The sequence below is a fragment of the Typopeltis vanoorti genome, chromosome 4, assembly GCF_054136105.1.
Source record: "Typopeltis vanoorti isolate ZY-2024b chromosome 4, IOZ_Tvanoo_1.0, whole genome shotgun sequence".
Taxonomy (NCBI): Eukaryota; Metazoa; Arthropoda; class Arachnida; order Uropygi; family Thelyphonidae; genus Typopeltis; species Typopeltis vanoorti.
In genome coordinates, this window is record NC_143552.1 from 168,582,088 (window position 1) to 168,606,463 (window position 24,376).

General features: G+C 34.9%; 1 protein-coding gene across 3 annotated transcripts in view; it reads right to left on the reverse strand.

Moving 5' to 3' along the window:
- The window catches only part of Mer (ezrin/radixin/moesin family protein merlin), a 488,739-nt gene that overhangs the window by 187,303 nt on the left and 277,060 nt on the right, over positions 1-24,376 (reverse strand). For all 3 annotated transcript variants that reach the window (XR_016548261.1, XR_016548262.1, XM_090392086.1), the window contains exon 9: positions 24,133-24,255. Coding sequence is in view for 1 of the 3 variants with exons in the window: in XM_090392086.1 (XP_090248212.1) it covers positions 24,133-24,255 (123 nt within the window). In the remaining 2 variants the exon portion in view is untranslated. The remainder of the gene's footprint in view (positions 1-24,132; positions 24,256-24,376) is intronic.

Genomic DNA, 24,376 nt, shown 5'->3' on the forward strand with positions numbered 1-24,376 from the left:
CATACACAAAATTTAATAAACAACCTTTCTAATGCCGCCATGTAGATCTATTACATACAGCTCCAGTGAAAAATATTGCCTTTGTTTTTAACACTCTAGCATATTCTTATTAAAGCAATATATACAGTTAATTTCCAAATGTCTAATTACAAAAATATCTAATACAAAATATACAGAGACCAACAAGGTTATTTTTTTCAACATTCTTATGGGACTTGACCTAAGTAAAAAATCTGTGAAATGTGTTTTGGAATATTTAAATTGAGTTTTTCAATAGTCTAAAAGTCCAGGTAGTCCAGCGAAAACCATCTGTGACAAAATGAAACTAGTATATTTATTTAAAAACACAAATTTATTAAGTATATCTGTATAGAGTTCATAATTTAAAGGACTCTAATAATAGTAATAATAGATTTCTACAGATGTGTGTGATCTTGTTTTGGTATCATCAAAATTTATCAAGTTATCCTGAAGCAATTACCCCCACCCCGTGTTAACGGATTACTGTAGTTATGTGCACTGCATTTCTTGGATTGACCCGTTTTTGCTGCACAATTTACATATTGTGTCTCTTCCCAAATAAAAACGAATTTCACATGTGCAAAAATAAATAATCAAAATGTTTGTTTGCATTGGAAATATTATGTCAAATATTTATTAAATAACATTTATTGAAATAAATATGACATTTTGCTTCCTTTCCTTGCAAAATAAGATTATATGGGTCGCACATTTGAATTTTAGGAACGATTTTTTAATTTTTTTTATTTATTTTTATGAACACCAAATGGTGTTAAACTGCATTACTTGGGGTTTCCGATTGTGAGTCTTTTAAATTTATATCCAATGATATTTTATCAGATTTTACGCCTCTGTCTTCTGCTTAAAACTGCAACAGTACAATTACATTGGAAAAATAATGAATTCAAACAAAAAGAAAGTGTGCACACGTTACTAGCAGTATTTGTGTGTGTGGTGATAATTTTGGGAGGGGAGAGTTAGCCATTAAACATTAATGGCTAAAAAAAATAATAAAATTGATGCATGCACCTACATGTTTTAAAAGATAAACTGTAGGGAAAATATCGCTACTTCAAAACTGCTGCATAATATCGAAATTAGCCGAAAATATGTACATAAGTTTTCATAACTGCCATTTATTTTGATTTGTAGTGAGTGATTAGGGGGAAAACCAAGAAAGTTGAAATGCAAAAACCAACAGATTACGTTATAAAAATTATGCATTACATGATAGCTCCGTAGAAGTGGCGTTTGCACTCTACAGCGCTTGACCACACGACAAAAGGCGTTCGAATCTAGTCGCCAACTAGAGGAACGTTTTGTAAGCCTCTTCTCGACCAGTTCCAGAGTTAGTCGATCTCTGGCACAGGCTAGTGGGTTTTTCCTCCCGGAAACTCGGGTTTTTCGTCCCGTAAACTCAAGAAAATCGGCCGTCGAAACCACACTATTTTCAGACATTAAATATATTGTGTTAGGGACCGCCAGATGGCAGCACTTATTAGCGGCCTTCTTCACTGTGTGCTGATTAATTAGTGATAGCCTTGGGCCAGCTATCTTTGATTGGCTACCAGTGGAGATTGAAATGCCCACTCAGTCTCCAATAAGTTAGATAGGACTTAAAATGGCCTCGCCTACTCCCTACAGAACAAAAAGGCGTTAGCTGATTTTTTTTTTTTTTGATTCAAGATTTACGTATGATAACTAACCTTCGAACTAAGATTATGAATAAAATAGGAAACTTAATTTGGAACAGATGGAGACTGTATTCATTATTAGATTTTCGGATTTTCATGAATTTATAAAATAATTGTTTGACAAAAATAATTATCTTCAATCAAGTTCTTGGAGAATTTTAAAATGTATTGGCGATTAAAATAATTAGCAAAAAAATCGATAGTGACATTGATCTTCCAAAGTGATACAATATGAAGTGAAGAAAGTATGAAAGGATTTCTTATTTTATGCTGGCATTAAAAACTATAATATATGATAAAAACAAGCAGCAAAATGAATATAACTCATAGGTATTTAGTCTGATATAATTTAAATTCCAGTTACCGATCAAACGGCAAGCACCTGCGTTTCTTGCTACTACTTACGCCAGGTAATGTAGTTAAGTGTTCTTTTCAGCATGAAGGATTATCGCACCATCTAATGGACATGACGGTCAAACTACACTTCTTATCCATAATTCAGCAGGTGGACAGAATATTATCCAGGTTTGCATTTCTTTGCTGGACGTGTATATACGTCCAGCAAAGAAATGGTACGCTTACATACATGAATTTTATGGAATACCGAGTTCCTATTAGTTTTATATTCTAAGGAAAGAACAATGTATTCCAAATGGAAGCCGGAAGCCTCACAAATTTTTCAGCAGCCTCTAGTTTTTATATTATGAATTTAATATTTAAAAATACGTATTTTATTTTGCAACTATAACTACTCTGTTCTTTTTATTGTTCTTTGTGAAGAGTAAGGTTTTAAAATGAGGCTCCCCTAGAGAGTGAGCCCCCCCCCCCATCTTGCACCTCATAGTAAATGCAGCCTTGGTTATGATAGCATAATGTTTATAAGTTTAACTACCAATCAGACTATAAATTAAAGATACCAAGAAATTATATACTTCGTTTAATCCTTTATCCTAGTGCAAGCAAACAAGTTTGCACCTGAACTATTTTCAGGACTGAAGCAATGCGTATAAAGAAGCTAATGATTTCGCATCACTTACCTTTGCATTCTCATAATGCAAAGCACATCTCCTTGCAGACATGTATAATGTTGTGCATTATAGGAAGGGTCACTACCCAGATGGGTTTCAAGCTTCATTGAGGTCTCATCAATAAAGGTCGAAACCTTTATTGATGAGACCTCAATAAAAACGATGAGACCCAGATACTAAGGTTGAAGTAATGCAGAAGTCATACTTTCATATATGAGTAGCCAAAAGGTGTCACACTTTATTATTAAAATACTCTGGATTAGAGAAAGTTGTTGGAAGTTTTTCCACTTTTTTTCCAACTACCACCAATTAGACTGCAAAATGTCATATCAGATATGTCTTTCATTCCATAGGGTTACCACTTAATTGAACATTATCAAGACTGCAACATTTATATAGCAGACTACTCACTTTACACCACTAAGAAAAAACACAAACAAAAAACACACCAGCAACTACAAAAATACCACTGCTGAGATTTTTAAATGTAACACAATCCAAACACATCCCTGAAATAAATGTTACTCTGAATCCTTAGTAATAAGAACTACCCAGTACGCTATAAACACAAGATCCTATCTCCTCTAGCAATTGTGCAATTAAAATAAATCACTTTCCATGACTCTTGAACCAACAAACTCCACAATAACCTCTAACCCAGTGTCTTCCAAAGTTTTTTGGATCATGCCCCACCTCAATGCTTCAAAGATTTTGATGTCCCCCTCACCCCAGCATAATAGTTCTGAAAAAGTATAATATAAATATGTACTTTAAATAAAAAAGGATCATAGGTAAAACTGTTTTTAATTTGACTTTCTTCAATGAATATAAATTTTATGTTACACTTTGTATATTACAAAACATAAATCGAACTGAACTTGGGAAAATAAAATCCAAGTTAATGTGATCCTTGAGCTTGATGTCTGCTGCAGTGTTTTTATTTGAATACTAATTTAGTCATTATCAATCTCAAATCCCCATAGTTTGTGATATGCAGATGATTTTTTTTTTTTTTCAGTAGCAAGTCATTTACAGCACTAAAACCATATTCAACTAAATATGACGCGAGATGGACAACAGTATTTTTTTTGCAAAACTAGTTGAATTTCGGTATTTCGTTTCTGTCTTGTCAGAAAGCCATGCAATTGTTCCTTTTATGTTGAATAAAGTTCTAATAGACTCATCATTTTGCTTTACTGTTTCTGAAAGTTCTTCTTGATACTGAATTTATGTTGACCGCTATACTAGTGATGTCAGCTTTTTTTCTTGGAAAGTCAGGGTTGCGACATTGACAATTTATCGTCGACAATAGTGAGTTTTTTGAGTACATCAGTGATGAGGTGACGAATGGAGCATCCTTTTCTAATTGCCCCCATGTTGGGAAACACTGCTCTAACCTAATTTCTCTTAATACACCATGTCACATAAACTACATAGCAAGCTCATGGTTAGTCTTCTCTCTGCTACATCTGACAATATTTTAGAAAATGGACAGTTTACCACTATGTTGCTGGCTTGCTGCATATACAACATGTTTGCTGTCCCTTTTGTTTTTAGAGTTCTTTTAAATACATAGCTTGCTTAATTTTCACTTATTTATTTTAAATCATAATTATCAGCTATTTGATAAACATTTCCATGTTTAGTTATTGGTTCTTTATCTTCACCACTTCTCCTAATTACATGCCATTTCATTTCAGATTAAGTATACCAAGTATTATGTCATCTTTAACCTTCAAAAATAGACAAAATTAATAATTCTTTAATTATAATAATTCTCATTTTATTTATATTATTTTAACCTAAGCTGGATAGAGGGGCAGCTCCAATAACAAGGACACTTTGCTTTTCCTTCTTTATATTACTTATTATTCTTTTTATATGCATTTATGTACAAGGTGTGATTTAATTCCCAGAATGCACCTGTAAAAAACTTACATTAGGAACTATACATTAGTAGCTACTGTTGCCTTCGAAGCAGTCCCCATTTTTGGAAACAGGCCTGGAACTCTTTTTCCGGAATATTCTTGAGTTCCTTTATTACATTAGGCTGGATATCAACAATGACAGAAAATCTTTGTCCTTTTAGCGAAGTCTTTAATTTTGGAAACAGCCAGAAATCACAGGGCGATAAGTCGAATGAATAAGCAGGATGACATAATTTGGTAATAGATTCTTTTTGCCAGAAATTCTCTCACAATGAGCTCTCAATGGCTTGGTGCATTGTCATGATGGATGATCAGGCTACAATTCAGGTCTGTTTCTCTGAAAAGAATCTCGTAAACTTTTTAGCACACCTCTAAATAGCATTGTTGATTGACCATTTCTTGCTGCTCAATGAATTCATAGTGGACTATCGCCTTGTGATAAACACATGGCCTGGTCTTGAACTGCGACTATGACATGCATGCTTTTTTCGGACGTGGCAAACTCGGAGGTTTTCCACTGCATGCTCTGCCGTTTTGTTTCAGGATCGCACTGGAAGCACCAGATTTTGTCACCCATAATTACTCTCGGAAACATGTGCTTATTTGCAAAAAGATCAGTCGCAACTTGAACCTGCCACTGCTTCTGCTCATCTGTCAAGATCCGAGGCACAAACTTCGCAGAAATCTTTCATATACCCAATTCCTCAGTTAAAATTACCCTGACTGTTTCTCGATTCATTTGCAATTCATCAGCCATTAATCACACACTTGATCGTCTGTCAAATTGTACCAATTCACATTCTGTTCACATTTGCATCCGTCATTTTTGTTTTTGGCTGCCTACTTCTGGGATCGTCGTTCATATTTTCTCGTCTACCTTTGAATCTCTTATGCCACTCAAAGACCCTTGACTTTTTCAGAGCATCCACGCCATATGCCACTTTCAACAGCTCCAACGTTTCAGTAGCAGTTTTGCCAATTTTCACACAAATGATGTTTGATGTTAATATGCTGCTCCAATTTTCAATCACACATTTTTATGCCAAAGTTTACACGCAGATCTCTACTGTTTTTGCAATAGTTAACTAGCAAATGGCTCTATCGGTTTGAAGTTTATGCACATGCTAGTTTAAAGATGCACAAACACGATTACTCACGTGACTCCAACCAAATCAACACATGGGTGATGCTACGCGGTCATTCTGGGAATTAAACTGTCACACTCATATTATTATTACGAGCTATATACTACACCAACAGGCATTGGACTGCAGGATACTAATGAGGCTAGGAATTATAGAGTGATGATGGATAAGGACTTCAAGCTCAAAAGACATATTACAAAAGCAGGAAAAGAAAAAAAAAGTAATTATTTTATTTTTGGAATGCTAAAAAATACACCAATTAGCAAAAATAAGGAGATTATTACTCTTTATTAATGGCTTTGATATGATCACATCTGGACTACTATGCACAGATCTGGTCCATCATGTTTCTTGGCAGCGTGGTGTTATAGAGAATCCAGAAAAGAGTGATAAAAATGGTAACCAGTTTGCAGAGTGCTCTCTATATGAATAAATTGAAGGTCTGTGGGTTGCAAAATTTCACTGACATTTACTAAAATGTTTTATGGAATATGTTCTAAGGAAATGTTCTAATACAAAATACAGGATTTCCTCCAAATGGTGTGATTAAAAAGATGTGAGGACTCATACTCGTGTGTGTGTGTGTGTGAGGGGGGGGAGAGAGAGAGAGATGAAGAGTGGAATCTGAGGAGGTCTAGAGCACTTTGTCAGTAAATGAGTTCAAGGAGAGATATGATAGATATTGTGTAAATAATGATTACTGTAAGCATCTCCCCATGATGAGTCTTCAGATTCAATGGAGGCTCTCAGTTCTCATAGAATCATATTATTTCTATCCCTCATTCATGAATTCTGATCTTTACCAAGTTTTCCAACACCTTAAACACTACTCCGGAGTTAATGTTTGTTACCTCTGTCTTGAAGCTTATTTTATATATCTGAAATGTCGTGCCAGGGAATGCAGTCAATTCTCTTCAACATACTGTAATGTAAAAATTCAGTGTTGCCAAAATAAATTATCTAAAACGTCGACTTTTTACAGTAGGAATTCACCTAAATTTTCTTGTACAAATGTATATTTTATTTCTCTATGTAAAGCTATCTGTATAAAGAGCAAAATAAGCCCAAAAGGGAATTAACTCGCTCATTGTTTAAGAAGGGATGTAGAAGTATTGAAACCAAGAGCACTGCCCGAAATTCGGCATGTCTTTTGAAGATTGGTTGCAAGACCCATCGCAGGTGACCTTCAAGGTCAATATTGAAAGGGCATGGCACGAATCAAAAGGAAAGGCCCATAGGCAGGATTAAGAAGGTAAAGGGAGAAAGTAAGATTGTCGGTGAATATTCGAGAAACATTATCCAGGGTTCTAAAAACTACTAGCAAGACTCGCACGGGGATGCTAGGAGTCCCAAAAACTTAATCCAGGGTGCAGGGACTCTGGTGATTAAAAGGTTTGGTTCGGAGATGAGAAGGGCTTCCTTTTCTTCATCCTGAGTGATCCATCCACGAGAGACTGAGGACGAGAGGTGCCATAAAGTTCTAGAGGGGGAAGACGGAGAGACCCGTCCACCGATAGCACTCCAGTCACAGCCGAAGATATCCAGAGGCGATAAGTTAAGGAGAAATCTTGCCGTAAAGCTCCTGAAGTTGAGTAAGTGCGACTGACCTACGCAGAAATCCTTCGCCGGGCAGTTCAAGATGCTGGAAAGCCTACCCTATATCCCACCAGCTGCTGCGACTATTCATCGGTGCCCTGTATCACTTCGAGGAGAATTCCAAAACACGGAACGGGAGGAGAGAAACCCCACTCAAGCGCTGGAATAAGAAAAAGAGGACGGAAGACACATGCAAGATAGGAAGAGACCCATGTGAGTCTATATATTCATATATTGTTTGTGAATTGTGATAATTAAGATTATGATTAAGTGTTTAAAAGGAACGAGATTCTGAGAGATATATTTGTATACATGTATGTTGTATTTTGATTGATGCTAAATTAGGAATGTCAAGCGCATCTAACGAATTCATGTTATGTGTATAACTTCCTGACAGTTGTAATATAAACTATGCTTGTTGAAAGTCTAACTAAGTAAGTGAGAAAGAATTTAATAGAAACCAAGTTGAGTGATTGAGAAAGACTAAGAATTACCTTTCATAAATGAATCTTGTGATTCCATGTGATATGTACAATTATTAGACCAGAAATTAAACTTATTGTTATTGTTGATAAAAATAGTTGTCCGATTCAATCTTTTGCAATGCACTGATCCTAAAAACCACTATTTAGACCTGATAGCAGAACCCCAATGATTAGTAGTGATTTCAGATAAAAAGCGAGTAAATTTTGCCATGACTGCAAACCTTGGCTAAGATAGGATATAAGTGATTATTTGTTCTACTAGGGTATGAAAGCTTTCTTTTGCCTATGGGGGAATTCCAGAGGCACAGTCTTCAAACAAATAAATATCTGGAGATCCCAGGCATAAGAAAGAATACTTAAGGTAGAATAAGAAATTAGAAAGAAAATACAAGAATATTAAGATAAAGAAATATTGTTTAATAAGATATTAATATGTAAAAGGAATATTGCAGATGAGAATATTGCATGATAAGATACAACTAAGATATATAAGACATATATAAGTGATAAGATAAGAAGATATATATAAAAGATATATAAAGAAAATAAAAGGGTTTCTAAATAAATAAATAGCTAATATTACAGTATCATACAGTCTGATATTCCATCCTCTCATGGGTATCATACCGAGACTGTAATAATGGTAATTGTTACTGCATTATTAGTGATTATATTATCTCCATGTGTATATATGAATATTTAGGCTTAGGTAATTATTATACATATGAGTTTAATGCTTTAGCATAAAACAAAAGATAAAAGAAGAAAATACTTCATCATCAATATTTTCCTTTAGTTATTGAGGCATTGATTAATCACAATGAATAAGAGCATTAAATATCCAAGCTGGTATCCAGTCTGACTATGCCACCTTGGCACAGTGAATGGCTGTTTATTTTTGGCAGATGAAGTCTCAAATCATTGACAACATTCTGTAGCCAAGTTTATTTAAACAAGGAATGTTCTGTTGTTAGAATACATTTCTGAAATGTCATTTTTAAGATGGTGATGTGGTTTTTTTCACCATATTACTGCACAAAAGATGTTATGCACAAGGTCTGTGGTGATTTTCTGTATAGTTATAGTTCTGATGTCCCCTCTCTTTGTTTAGTTACAAATCTGCTAGACCACTTATAACAGTCAAGTTTATACTGAAACATATAAACTTAGTACTAATGCATCAGCTTAAGTCTCTCAAACTGACTCCATACATTCTACAATCTGCACATTATTTCTCTGGCATAGCATGCATCAAATTCAGTTGCAATCTTATCAAATTCAATCTTATCAAACCTTGGAAGAAGATGATTTGCAATTTTTACTCTCATGCTCTTACCATCACCAAATTTAGATATGTATTTGATATGTATACCTTTACAGAATACTGTGATAGCACTACATGAAAAGTTTACATCACTGCTAACTTCCTATCAACAATTTTCCTCCACATTATACTGTTCTATGTTAGAATTTCAAAACTATCATGGCTCATAATTTCCTATAAGACACTTTCAACTGTATCAATATCCTAGATCTTAGTGTTCCTCTGAGTCTTTTTCATGACATTCTGATATTGAACACCTGTAATGATAATCTTTCCTTTCCAATTCTGTTTAAGTGACCATACTACCTGACATTAGCTCTGTTCACACACAATCCTGAATTCTAAAAATATCAAGTTACAGGTAACCCTCGTATAACGTGGTACTTATACAACGCAGTTTCAATATAATGCGGTCTACAAATTGTAGACCGTGGTACTTATACAATGCAGTTTTGATAAAAACATGGTTTACAAATTGCAGTAACCCTTTATCTTTTCATATATTTTTCACCGTGCGACTTAAAAATCTAATTTTATCTTCGTTAAATTTGTGTCTGCTTGTATCGCACATGTAGTTATAAGTAGCGAATTTATATTAGGGGGAAATACTCTTTAGCACACATGTACGCCAATTGTTTATTGTTGAAAATTGTTGTTTTCTGCCAAGAAAGTGCATTAAAAATCATAAGTGTGTTAATCTCAAGCTGAGCACTTTATTTTCTAGTGAGTTACATACATAATTAATATACAATGCTCTTTTTTATGTAAAAAAATTATTCTTATAGTAATGGCCATAAACTGCAACGAAAGGGAACAATGAATATTGAAAAAAAAAAAATATTTCTCTCAAAGTAAAAAAATTAAAATCGTGGATTGGTTGAAAAATGGAAAGAAACCAGGAGTTGTTGCAAGGACTTTGAATTTAAATGAATCAACAATTAGCATAATCAAACAAAATGAACATAAAATCCGAGAAAGTTTTTATTGCTTGGTCAACAGTAAGTGCAAAGTACGTTGCTCTATATTCTAACAGAAAAAATTGAGAGATCTCTAATGATTTGGGTAGACGATTGCACTCAAAAGAAAATTCCTTTGAATGGAAATCTTATTAAACAAAAAACTCTCAAAGTTTATAAATATTTATAATGCACACTAGGTGTTTGATGCAGATGAATCCAGGTTATATTGGAAAAAAATGCCAAAATGCACCTATATTTCGAAAAAACGAAAAATCAGCTCCTGGATTCAAAGTTTCCAGAGACAGAATTACTCTACTGTTTTGTAGTAATGCATCAAGTGATTACATGACAAAACCAATGTTTATTAACCGATCCTCAAATCCTCGTACTATGAAAGATTAAAATATGCACTTTATTTTGCCTAAACCATTTATACATTATGTGCAATGAAGTTTACGTATAATTTGTAATTTTTATAATTTTATACTATGTATTTGTTTCATAGTTTATGTTTTCTTAACTTACATGAATTACCTGAGTTAAATAAAAATATATTTTTGTTGGGTATATCATTATTTATATAATTTAAAAAAAAAAACGATTTCAGAACCTAACCCTACTTTTTCTATGTGATCGAGTCTCGCATAACACGATTTATATAACGTTGCATTTCTATGAAACCTAACATCCGCATTATACGAGGGTTACCTGTACTTCCAAATATCTTAATTTTAATATGATTTCACCTTTATAGTGATACCACCTGTTCATTCACACTCTTCATTCTTTAAATTCTTTTATCTATGGGCTAGTCTGTGATCAATTGTTTTATTTCTAACCCAGCTCTCAGATTGATAAATTAAAATTGGTTTGAATACTGTCTTGTATATAGCTAATTTAGTGTTTTGACTAATTTCTCTCTTATTCCATATAAATTTATTCGGTTGACTTCCATAAGAGTCTGTGTAGCTCAGTAGAAGGGGCGTTTGCACTCTACAGCACTTGACCGCACAACGAAAGGCTTTCGAATCTAGTCGCCGACTAGAGGAACTTTTCTAAGCCTTTTTTTGACCGGTTCCAGAGTTAGTCGATCTCTGGCATGAGCTAGCGGGTTTTCCCTCCCAGAAACTCGGTTTTTTTGTTCCATAAACTCAAGAAAAGGGAAAATAAGAATGTAAAAAAAGGGGAAATAAGAATGAGGAAGTTAATATAGGTGTCTCTACCATCTCGAATGACAAACCAGATTCACTAGACTACGATTCCCATATAATGCAAAACGTGACAATGGTGGAAGAGAATGGTAGATTACCCTTACCTCTTGTGCAGAAGATAAGGCTAATTGGGAAGATTCCATGCGATATTCTTCTAGATACTGGCGCTCACATATCAGCTATTCCTAACTCCATGGTGAATAAATTGGATGATGACTTTTCTGATAACATCACCGTAATTCAGAAACCAGTAAAAATCACTGGAATTGCTAAGGTTGAACTGATTGCCACAAGAAAAATAACTACTAAATTTTCCATACCTTTTTTCTGGTGGAGTTCTCACATGAACTTGTTATCCTTCCAGAAATTGCTAACACATATAACCAGATCATACTAGGACTTGATTTCCGGAGAAAAATGAATTCATGTGCGATTTTGCCTCCAGAACCATTTCCTTGTGTGGCACGAGTTATCAACCAATGTACGATAAAGGGAATAAAAGGAGAGAATGTAACAGGATAGAGATTGAAACCTTGAACTTTGAAGATGGATCGAGTGATGAGAAAAAGAAATTGTTGTACGAAGCTATCAATTTGGCAGAGTCAAAGACCGATAGGGTAGAAATAAGGAAATTCATTCTATCAATTTTCTAAAAGTATCCCCAAACATTCACTGAAGATATTAGCTCGTTATCCTGTACAGACATGGTAGAACGTTCCATTCAATTTTTTGTTCCATAAACTCAAGAAAAGGGAAAATAAGAATGTAAAAAAAGGGGAAATAAGAATGAGGAAGTTAATATAGGTGTCTCTACCATCTCGAATGACAAACCAGATTCACTAGACTACGATTCCCATAGAATGCAAAACGTGACAATGGTGGAAGAGAATGGTAGATTACCATTTAGATCACTGCAGAATTGCCTATGTACACTAAGCAGTACAACCCCCCCCCTTAACTATCTAGAGAGACTTCAAATCCTTCTAAATGATTATGAAAGAGCTGGGATCATAGAGAAGTCTAATTCCAGATGGAATAGCCCCTTTTTGTTGACGGAAAAGCCTGATGGAAATCTGAGATTTATATTAGATCTGTGAGATAAATAAGGTCACAAAGCCCACTGATTTCCCTCTATGTAAAATAGAAGAACTTCTGACTAGACTAGAAGGAGCAAGGTACTTTTCGAAATTGGACCTGAACTCTGGCTATTTTCAGATACCTCTTAGAAAAGAGGACAGACAGTTTTTTGCCTTCACCATCGATGACAAAAATACCAACTCTGTTGGTTCCTCAAGGGGCCAGAAACTCAGCTATGAGTTTTCAGTGTCTGATGGAGAGTACAGTGTTCATCAAGATGACCTATTAATCTACACCCCAGACCTAACATCACATAAAGAAATCTTAGATAATGTATTAAACAGACTGAACTTGTCACATCTATCTTTGAAGTGCTCAAAATGTAAACTCTTCATGAAGAAAACCGAATACCTAGGACATGTTGTCAGTGAAGCTGGAATAGTCCCCACTCAAGAAAACATCTCTGCCATTCTAAGGGCGAAAATTCCCACCTCTGTGAGACAAGTACGAAGGTACTTAGGAATGGTAAACTTCTATAGAAAATTATTTAAAGTAAAGAGCCAATAGGTTTCATTTCGGCGATGTAAAACATTATTTAAATTAAGGGGATATTAAATCCCACATTGTTTTAAAACCGAATAAGAAACTCAAGGTTCGGAATTTAAGAGTTTCATGCTGAATATAGTGACTATAAACGTATCGGCGACTACTAGCGTAAGCTAAAGCACATAGTTCAAGTACGTAATACAAACTAGGGCAACTCGTTGCAAAGGTGGAGAAAGTTCTGATCGCTATTCTTAGTATTTTCAATAATGTAAAGCCCATCTCCTAGGAGATGTATGATGTTATACATTATGGTGGGAGGTCACTACCCAAACCGGTGTCGATCTTTATTGAGATCTAATCAGTGAGTAGCTAGACCAAAGTATAATACTAAGGGTATAACGAAAAGAACTTATATACTCTGCTATAAGAGTTGTCAAAAAGGTGCACCCATAAATTATTTAAAGTAAAGAGCCAATAGGCTTCATTTCAGCAATGTAACACATTATGTAAATTAAGGGGATATTAAATCCCACATTGTTTTAAAACCGAATAAGAAACTCAAAGATCGGAATCAAAGAGTTTCATGCCGAATATAGTAACTATAAACGTAATAATGTTTTACATCACCGAAATGAAGCTTATTGGCTCTTTACTTTACTAATAATTTATGGGTCACCTTTTTGACAACTCGTCTTGAGCAGGATAAAATTGAATTTCATATTGAAAAGAATAACATGTAAGAAAGTTTTAAAGCAAATAAAAGTTGAGCAGCTCTCAGATGTAAACTGTAGACTAAAATACACAAAGAAGAAAAAATGAGAGTTTGAGAACAGAAACCAAACCTTGGAGATTCAGTGGCAAGCCTTGAAGAATTGATTCAGCCAGAGAGGCATGTGATGAGGTTGTCTGCAAGAATAGAAAATTCAGAACTCCATGGTGGACACAGGAAGTTAAAGAAGAAAGCATATCAAAAGTTCCTGGCAAATAAGTCAGCTTTTGCTCTTAGAGAATACAGAGACAAATGTAAGAAAGCTAAACACCGTGTAAAACTAGCTAAAAGTCATGGGAGGACTTTGGCAAGAACATAGAAAATAAATATCAAGAGGGTGATAAGATATTCTGGAGGTTGTTGAAGAAGCTTAGAAATGGAGGAAATAGTGCTATAAATGGAGTTCGAGATGATAAAGGTGATATGAAAACAGGAGAAAAAGATATCCTTGAAGCATGGATAATTACTTTGAAAAACTGCTAAAAGAAACAAGCAGTGATGATAGCACAGTGGCAAAAAAATACTGACCATGCAGTCAGGAATACATATCAATACTTGAAGTAGAAAAAGCCATCAAAGGCTTGAAATGTGGAAAGGCAGCAGGAGTAGATGATATTCGATCAGAAATGCTGAAGTATGGTGGTCTTACAGTAGCTGCACTGTAAGACCACCATACTTCAGCAAAGTAACCGCAAAGTCTTACAGTGGCTGCACTGCATGGTTCAGAAATCCTGGACAGAGGGACGAATTCCAGATGATTGGAGTAGAGCTCTCATAGTACCATAAATAAAACTGAATGTGAGAATTACAGTGGTATATTCCTACTGAGTGTTCCTGGTAAGATATATGCAAGTATACTTGAGAAACGGTTGAAAAGAATTGTGGAAGAAAAGCTTGGTGAAGAACAGGCTGGATTCAGGTCAAATAGAGGCTGTAAGGATCAAATCTTCACTTTACAACAAATAGTTGAGAAAGCATGGGAATATAACAAAGATCTGTATTTAAGTTTTGTCGATCTGGAAAAGGCATATGACAAGGTGCCAAGAGAGAAGCTATTCAATACGCTACAGTTATATGGTGTCAATGGGGCATTATATCAAGCAATACTTAGTCTTTATTTGAGTTGCAAATCAAAGACTATGAAAATAGGTAGAATTGTTGAAAATGTCAACTGTGTTGTGAACGGGGAACTGGTGGAACAAGTAAAACATTTCAGCTACTTAGGCACGATTTTTGCTGAAGATGGTAAATTAATAATGAAATAGACAACAGAATCAACAAAGCTGGTATGGTAGGCAGTCAATTGAATAAATTCATATGGAATAAGAGAGAAATTAGTAGGACCACTAAATTAGTGTATACAAGACAGTGTTCAAACCAGTTTTAACTTATGGATCTGAGAAGTAAAACACTTGACCAAAGACTAGAGACCACAGGTATGAGAGTCCTGAGAAAGATTACGGCATGAACAGATGGCATCATATTAATATCATATTAAAAACAAAGATATTAGGAAAGAACCTGACGTTGTCAGCATCCAGTCATGCATTAGCAGAGCTAATCTCAGGTGGTATGGTCACTTAAACAGAATGGGCGAGGAAAGATTAGTGAAACAAGTATTCTCTGCCAGGTTGGCAAGAAAATGACCCAGAGGAAGACCAAGATATAGGTGGATTGATATGGTACAAAGTGCCTTAGACGATAGAAATATAAGATCTGATAATGTTGCAGTATTGACAAGTAACAGACTGATTTGGATGAAAATTGTAGATAGGAAGTAAGCAATGATGTAAATTTTTCATGTAATACTATCATATCCTGTATACACCCCTTGAGGGTACATGTCAGTAATTTGATGATGAAACTGTAATGTATGCAATTTTAATATATCCAGAAGATTCCTTGTGATATCATTTGATTGGTTGTTGTGAGAAATCATGCAAATTTCTCTTAGCGCGTGAACTAGTATAAACCAAGGGAAAAGCAAGTTCGATGTGAGCTAAACTGATGCAAACCAGTTACTGGCAGGAAAAAAGAAACGAGTGGACACGAAAACGAAAGTAAAAAAGAGAAACGAGTGGGGTAGTGAAGAGAACAGTAGCTAGAGATTGAAGGGGGATTTTGATGTGCCGAAATCGGAATAAAAAGAACCGGGAATTGCTTGGTATTTTAACTTACCTTTTTTTGGAGTTGGATTTCTACCAAAACTTCCTAACGCCTAGCAGTGGAGTAGTGCAGGATATAGGATAATATGTATAAGAAAAGAAAAAAATGGTAGATAATTTAAACCAAGTGCAAAAAGGTTATATTCTCCCAAGTCTATAAATCAATCGTGGAAATAGAAGATTCTTTTAAGTTTGTGTTACTAGAAAGTAAAAGTCAGCAAGGACTTTAAAGATGTTGTTCGATCTCCTTATGATGCGATGAAGCTATATCCTGGTAAGATACCTTTACTATACTTAGTGAGAAGTAATGAAAATTAATTCCTCCGAAAGTAATTTATTCCCAGTTGCTGTATTCAGCAAGTCAAGATTTAATGTGTGATGTGCTAAGACTTTTCCCTCTTCAAGTGACAAATGCTATATTATTCAATTAGGTGTTCATTGACTGAACGAAAATATTGAGAAGCCTATTTGTTGTAATTTAGGAATCTTGAACTTACAAGAACTAATTTTGATTGACTGAGCTTAGAGAATTACAATGAATGTCTTATGTTTTATGAGTTGTATTCTTTCTGAATATCTTGAACTGATTTGATATTTAAAATGTTTTGAGATGTAACCTTGGTCAGAGTAAAGTTGTGATAGAAGTTCTTTATAACAAGAAGAATAAGATCTGTTAATATAGTTTTTAATCATAAATTTTAAGCTCAGCTGGGTAGTAACTAGTATCAATATTCGTTTAATTGTAATGTCCCTGTTGGAATACTGTGTTATGATGCAATTTATGTGACACTGCATTAAATAATTTTAATTGAATTGAATCTTGTATTTGCCTGATTTTTTCATTGCACCGCTCATTAAAATAATTCGAATTTTAGCAGGAACCCTATATAATAAAGAGAACCTCGGCCTAAAATCAGCTTTATAATAATCTAGTACAGTTGATGGTTGATTTATCAAAGTTGCTCATGCAATTCAGAACATGGAGTGGCGCAGTATAATATAAATTTTCTTCATGTGTGGATGATATATCAGCCTATAACTAGTTAAATACTAACGAGAGAGAGAATTATAAGACGAAAAAACTTGATTGAACAGAAGCTACGATCCAACAATGTGCATGATGATGATGATTGTCTTTTTATTTCTGATTTTCATGCCAAATTTATTACAGTAGTTATTCAATTTAGTCAAGAAATCCTGAAGACTTGTACTGGATTTATTTAAGAGTTTGACATCATATAACATGAAGTAAAGGGCTAAGATTATCATGTCCAATTTTGATATTAGGTTTAATGGCACTTTCCTTCATAATATGATCCAATAAATGGTGAAGAACACATATTGTGTGTGCACCCTGGCTTTTACAATATTTTAGATCAAACTATGTTTCTGTACTTTCTTCAATTCTAACCGCAGATTTACTACTTTTACGAAGTATTACTCTGTGTAATCTGCTATTCTACAGCATATCACAGTAGCATTTTTAATACCTTTTCTCTTGGCATCTTGAAATAAATCATTTCTAGATCTACAAATCTTAAACACAGATCACTGTTATGTTCCAATGATTTCTTAACTATGTGTTTTAAAGTGAAAATGTGATTCTGACAATCCCTATTTGACCAAAACTTGGCTCGATTTTTTTAATTTTTCCAAGTTTCCACAATTTTTTTAGTCTATTCTCAAGTATGTTTGAATAAATCTTACCTGAACAGTGAAACATTCCAACTTAGAGAAATACCAACTGTAATGCAGCCACCAACTATGGAACTTTTCCTCTCCACATTTCAGCATTTATAGTTAGTTTTTTTTTTTTTTTTAATGTTGACCTCCTACATGAAAAGTCACAAGACTTATAACACTACAATGCCATATGCAGATGAATGATTATGGAGAAAATTTAGTCTGTGGATATGTTTCTTAAAGAGTAGGAGGTTGTAGTCAGGAGAACAACAGTATGGGAAAGATTGTTCCAATGAATAGAGATGGATGGAATGAATGAAGCAGATTGCGAAGTTAGTTCAGTGTGTTCGAAGCTGGACAATATATGTGTTGGCCAGTGGCTGCTCTAGTTCTTCTATGGTAGTAGTCAATTCAGAGAAGCAATGCCCATGAAAATAACTATAGAAGGCACAGCACTGAAACAGAGCACTTATGAAAATGTAACTAAAGGGAATCTGTGGGGGAAAGGTTGTCTAGTAAGCAGATTGCCTTTTTCTGAATATATCAAGAATTTTTAGAGGTCTTGGGTGCTCCACCCCAAATGTGGGAACAGCACTCCAAACTTGCATGGATCTGAGACTTATAGAATGCCAGGAATTGAGAGGAAGAGAAGTAATGTTTAGAACAGAAAAGAACATCAAGCTTTTTAGAGACTAAGGTGTCTATGTGAGTAATAAGTTTGAGCAGGATAAACTGGATGTGACAGTCTACCCAAGAAGAGAAAGTTGATCTTGAAAGAAAACTGCAACATTATCAAAAATGAGAGGAGATGAGGAGGGATTTTTGTTGTGGACAATAAGGAAGGCTTGAATTAGTTTTGGCACTGAAATTTACTAAGTTGTATTCATCCAATTTCAAAATAATGAGGTGATCAGTGTTCCAGTCACTGGTATGGAAGATCTTGAGGCATCTAACAACAGAGTACTGCAGGGTTTATTGAATGATGAAGAGGTATGAAGAGTACTGTTATTGGTGAAGCTGTGAATAGGATTTGAAGTCAGAGAAAGAAGATCACTGATGTAAAGGAGGAAGAGCATGAATGAGAGCACACAACCCTGATGCACTTGAGCACTAATGGGGAAATCTGATTAGAGGAAGCCATCCACGATGGCACACAATGAATGACCAGTGAGAAAGCTGGCAATCCAATTACAGAGTATAGAAGTATAGAAGACCAAAAGATGGTAGTTTGTTCAGGCCTTGGTGCCACACACCATCAAATACCTTATAGTCCAAAGGTAGGTGAGATTAGCTATGAAGTTGGCTATAGAATGAGAATGGTAGAACCTATATTAGTGATTGCTAATTAACTGATGAGTCTCCAGATAACAAAGAAGCCAGCTGTTGATAACCTTCTTCATTACTTTTAAAAGTACTCTGAGGTGAGCGCAATGAGACGATAGATCTGATTTTTTTCTTCCTTTTATGGGTACAGGCTAGATATGGGCTTGCTTCCGTGCTGGTGGGGAGATGCCAGTAGAATATGAAAGTTTATGTACACGATACAGGATTGATGTCAATTCTAGAGAACAAGGCTTGAGCACAACCAGAATACCATCTGGATCAGGAACCTTATTAGTATAAGATTAATGAAGGTTTTTCTGATGTCCTTTTGGTGAAAGTTCAGAGGAGGCATACAGTGGGTAGGTTGTGCAAGTATGGCATGTGATTTGGCTTGATCATCAAGGCAGAAGTTGAAAGAAAAAAACTGATGCCAAGAGGTCTACCTTCTCCTTGGGTGAGGTTGCTATAGTGCCATCAGGATGCAAGAGGGGTGCAACATGGAAGGGCAGAAGCTACACCCAACAGCATTAGCAAGGGACCAGAAAGTTTGACTTCCAGTTGAGCAGGAAGTGAGTTTATTGCATTCCATTCTTACAAAGTCTGCTTTAGAATCACTGATAACTTTTTTACTTTTTTTTTTTTACACATATTTCTATTCTAGCTGTTGTGTAAGCTGAATGAGAAGCTGGAGTTTTTAATTTAAGCCACTGAACATAAGTTGCATTTTTTTATCATGGCTGGCAGAGGCACATATCTAGTTTGGATACAGGTTGGGGATTTGCAGTGGAGTATAGAATGAAGACTATTTCGATTACTAGGTCAGTGCAGGTGTTTGGATCATGACAGCGAAAGCAGTAATCTGAACATGGAAATACAGCATAAAAATTCTGGAGGTCATCCAAGTTGGCACAATTATAGTGCCACAGGGTATGAGGCTGAGATTGGATGGGCAGAGGACAAACTGTAGAGAAGGACACTTGAATAAGATTGTGGTCAGAGTTGCCAATGGGAGAGCAGACATCCACAGTATGTGGAGGGAGAATTGGTTAAGAAAAGGTCAAGAACATTGGCAGAATGATGACGATTGTCTGGTATTCTGGTTGGTAGACTGACTATTTGTGTTAGGTCTTGATTGATGGCAAATAATTCAGCTTCTCCACTCTACTCTACTCCAGCTGCCTTTCCATATTTGAGATTTTGATGGCTGTTTCAAATAATGATATGTACTTTGATTGCATTTCTCTTGAATATTTTCTACCATGTATGGCATCTAAAATACCTTCAGTTTTTATGTCACTATTATTATCATATTACTTTTACAGTTCTCCATTTATAATATTTTTCAATAGCCTCCAAAATATTTGCCCACCTTCCTTATATTTTATCTTCTATATTCTTACCAAAGTCTTCCTATGGCTTTTGCTTAGCTGTTTTTGCACAATGTGTTACTTTGTTACAGTTTTGTATATATTCTCTCAGCAGCATATACTGACTTGATTTGCTAGGAACTTCAATAACAGGCTTCCTTCTTTTCCATGATGACCTCTTTGTAACTTCCCGAGTTCAGCATAGAATTCTGATTTTTCTATCTCCTGGCAGAAAACAACCACATGCCTCTCTAGCTATATAAATCAATGTTTTCTTCTGATTCTGCCATTGTCTCTTCAAGGTTTCTACCAAGGGTAGGATTCATAGATATGATAAAATAAATAAATAAATAAATAAATAAAACGAAGCAACTGTGGCATATTCATTTCATTTTAACATACATCTACCTCTCACGATGGTCAAATCTTTCCAGCCACATCACTGAAGTGTTTATCATACAGTTCCTAGTATACCTGAGATATGGATGTTGTATTTCAACATCCATATTTCTCTAGCTGATTACTGGCTATTCCATAAACATAAGACACTGTAACTTAAATATAAAGAGCCAATAGGCTTTATTTCAGCAATATAAACATTATTAAAATCTCTGATTCCAATCTTTGAGTTTCTTATTCGGTTTTAAAACAATGTGGGATTAATATCCCCTTAATTTTAATAAGACACTGTTACCTGCAATCATCCTAGCAGGCAAACAGTTATGGATATATCACAACTCTTCAACTGCCTGTCAGGTTTCAATATCATTCCCCATTTGATGTTTTCTAAGCTTTACATCTTCTTAGCACAGCAGTTATCTCAGGGGTACTTTTACTAACATGTCCATATGAAATCACTCAGGTTTGCCTTTGCCCATTATCTCTCTCTCACACACGCACGAACTTGAATGTATATATAGTTTCCTGCTACCAACTTATAGCCATTACCTGCTGCTTGTCACTGAGAATATATTATTTCAACCAGGAGACATTAATACACATATGGTAGCAATGACATGACCTTGATAAATTACTCGATTCCTACTGCCAGTTATATTAACTGGAGTAAGTGATATGCCACAAAAAATGTTCATCGTTTCTTTTTTTCCCTTTTATTTGTGAAGAAAAACTTAGTACTCAGAGAAGAAAAAAAAAAAACAGTTTCCTGTTTTTTTTCTTCTCTGAGTACTAAGTTTAAAATATATTAAGTAAAAAATATAGTTTTCTGCTACCAACTTATAGCCATTACCTGCTGCTTGTCATTGAGAATATATTATTTCGACCAGGAGACATTAATACACATATGGTAGCAATGACATGACCTGGATAAATTACTCGATTCCTACTGCCAGTTATATTAACTGGAGTAAGTGATATGCCGCAAAAAATGTTCATCATTTCTTTTTTTTCCCTTTTATTTGCGAAGAAAAACTTAGTACTCAGAGAAGAAAAAAAAACAGCTCTAGGACAAACTAACTCAGTCAATGATATAAAAGCAAAAAATAAGGGGGAAAAACAAAATAAGAAGCTGGTATAAGCCAAATCAGAGTTCTCTAGATGTCATTTCTACTTTACAACAAACAGTCAAGAAATTATGGTATTATAATAAAGATCTCTACTAAAGTGCTGTGCAGATGTTTCAAAGTAAAGTGATAAGGAAAAACTGTTTCGAACACTAAATCGATATGGTGTTAATGAAACCTTAAATAAAAGTATATGCAAAAGACAAATGCAAGAGGCAGGTTGGAAAATTATCTATTTCCATTTATAAATAATGAAAATGGGCCATATGATTAAGAAAACTACTGATAAAAGGACTCAGTTTTATTAGTCGTTGAAATTATAATAACCATACAAAAAAAACACAGTCTAGGCTGCTCCACAATGAATAGACTCTTCAGGGTGGTAAATAAATTAAGGATTACAAGTTAAATACAAAATTTAGAGCAATTGGATCAATACACTTGGATATTAATAATTGAAGAATGAGGTGACAATGTGCAGCATGGGTCACCTGCCTTCCAGGAATATTTGAAAAGTTGAACTCGGTTATGTTGAGAGATCTAAACAAGACTTCTAGACATCACTTAAGATGAGTCCGTAGTTTATGATGTGATGTAAAATGATTTCTTCAAGATCTACAGCATTATTCACAAGGCAGTTGAATTATTATCAGTCACCTGCATCACTGTTACTGTGTTGATGGCAACAGCATCATCTTGCATCTTTAGTGACACTTTTCCAATTACAGTATTTTACTTCCAATCACATCTGAAAAGTGACTGAGAGGAAGTAAGACTTGTTGATAAGCTTATACGTTGGTAACACATGACTATTAAATTATTTCAGGAAATTAAAACATGCCTGTGTAGCTCAGTAGAAGTGGCGTTTGCACTCTACAGCGCTTGACCGCACGAAGAAAGGGTTTGGTGGTTCAAATCTAGTCGCCGACTAGAGGAAATTTTTCTAAGCCTTTTTTCGACCGGTTCCCGAGTTAGTCGATCTCTGGCACGGGCAAGCGGGTTTTTCTTCCCGGAAACTCGGGTTTTTCGTCCCATAAACTCAAGAAAATCGACCGTAGAACCCACATTATTTTCAGACATTAAATATATTGTGTTAATGTTAGGGACCACGAGATGGCGGCACATTTGAGCCGCCATCTCGTGGTCTCTTCACTGTGTACCGCTTAATTAGTAATAGCCTTGGGCCATCTATCTCCGATTGGTACCAGTGGAGATTGAACTGCCCACTCAGTCTCCAAAAGTTAGATAGGGCTAAATGGCCTCGCCTACTCCCGTATACGGGAATAAAAAGGCGTTAGCTGATTTTTTTTTTTTTTTTAATTAAAACATATACTAAATATTAATTAAGAGAAAACTTTAATCAATACTTCCTATATTTCGGCAATGTTATATTGCCATCTTCATGGGAACATAAAACTATGATAGGTGCATGCAGGCACTAACAACAAGCAAATACAAGTAAGACTGTTGAAGAAGTAAGACTGTTGTGAACTAGTGAGCTGATGATGTGATACCTGTCCAGTGACTATCAATCAGTAAATGCTTTGTCACCTTTTATGGAAATTCTACATTGAGTGAGATGAAATCAGACTTGGATTGCAGTAAGTTACAATGTTTAACTATCTCTACCTTTTGAGAAAATTGTTGCCGTTCAGTGTTAATGTGGTGATACTTTTTTGCTGTTATCGCTTTTCAAATAAAGTATAACCCAAGGTCTAAACAATTTTCTTAATTTCTATGCCTAGATATTTTCTCATCATTGGCTTATTTGCTGTACTATACTTGTGCATGTAGTTGAACAAATTCTGGCTTATGTAAACATTTATGGAACAAAAACATTCTGAAACTTGGGGAATAGCTGTAAATGAATTAAAATGTCAAGCCAATATTAACATATGCACCCAAGAGTAGGTTAGAAATAAAACAAAGACCGAGACCACAGATATCATGGTCTTGAGGAAAATTAGGGCACTGATCTGATGGTGCCTGTGGAAGAACCTTATTAGAAATAAAGATAATGGAAAAGAACTTTAATCATTTATATTCAAGAAAGAGTCAGCAGTGGCAATTTAAGTGCTTTGGAAGAAGGAGGACATGAGTTGATTAAATTCAACACCAGACAAACAATAAACCAATATGGAAGAAATGTCTTCATAAGACACTAATAATAAAATATTGTGTTTACCTATTATAATACCTGATATAATGAATGTACACTAAAAAAAGGGTTACTAAATATTCATTTAAATCAGTTACATTTATGGCAATAAAATTATCTTTTTCCTTACCAGAGCTTCCTGAGCTAATCTTGCCTCTTCTTGATACTGTAATAACCTTTGTTCTAACTCTGCTTTTTCTCTTTCAGTTTCTTCACGTAGCTGTTTTTCTCTTGCAAGCTTATTTCTTTCCACCTAAAATAACAACAAATTCTAATTTTTTGAAATAATTACTTCAAGCATCCTGATTATCTATGTTTATTGAAGAGATCATTTCATTCTTTGCAAAACAATACTTCATACCTCACCAGGAATT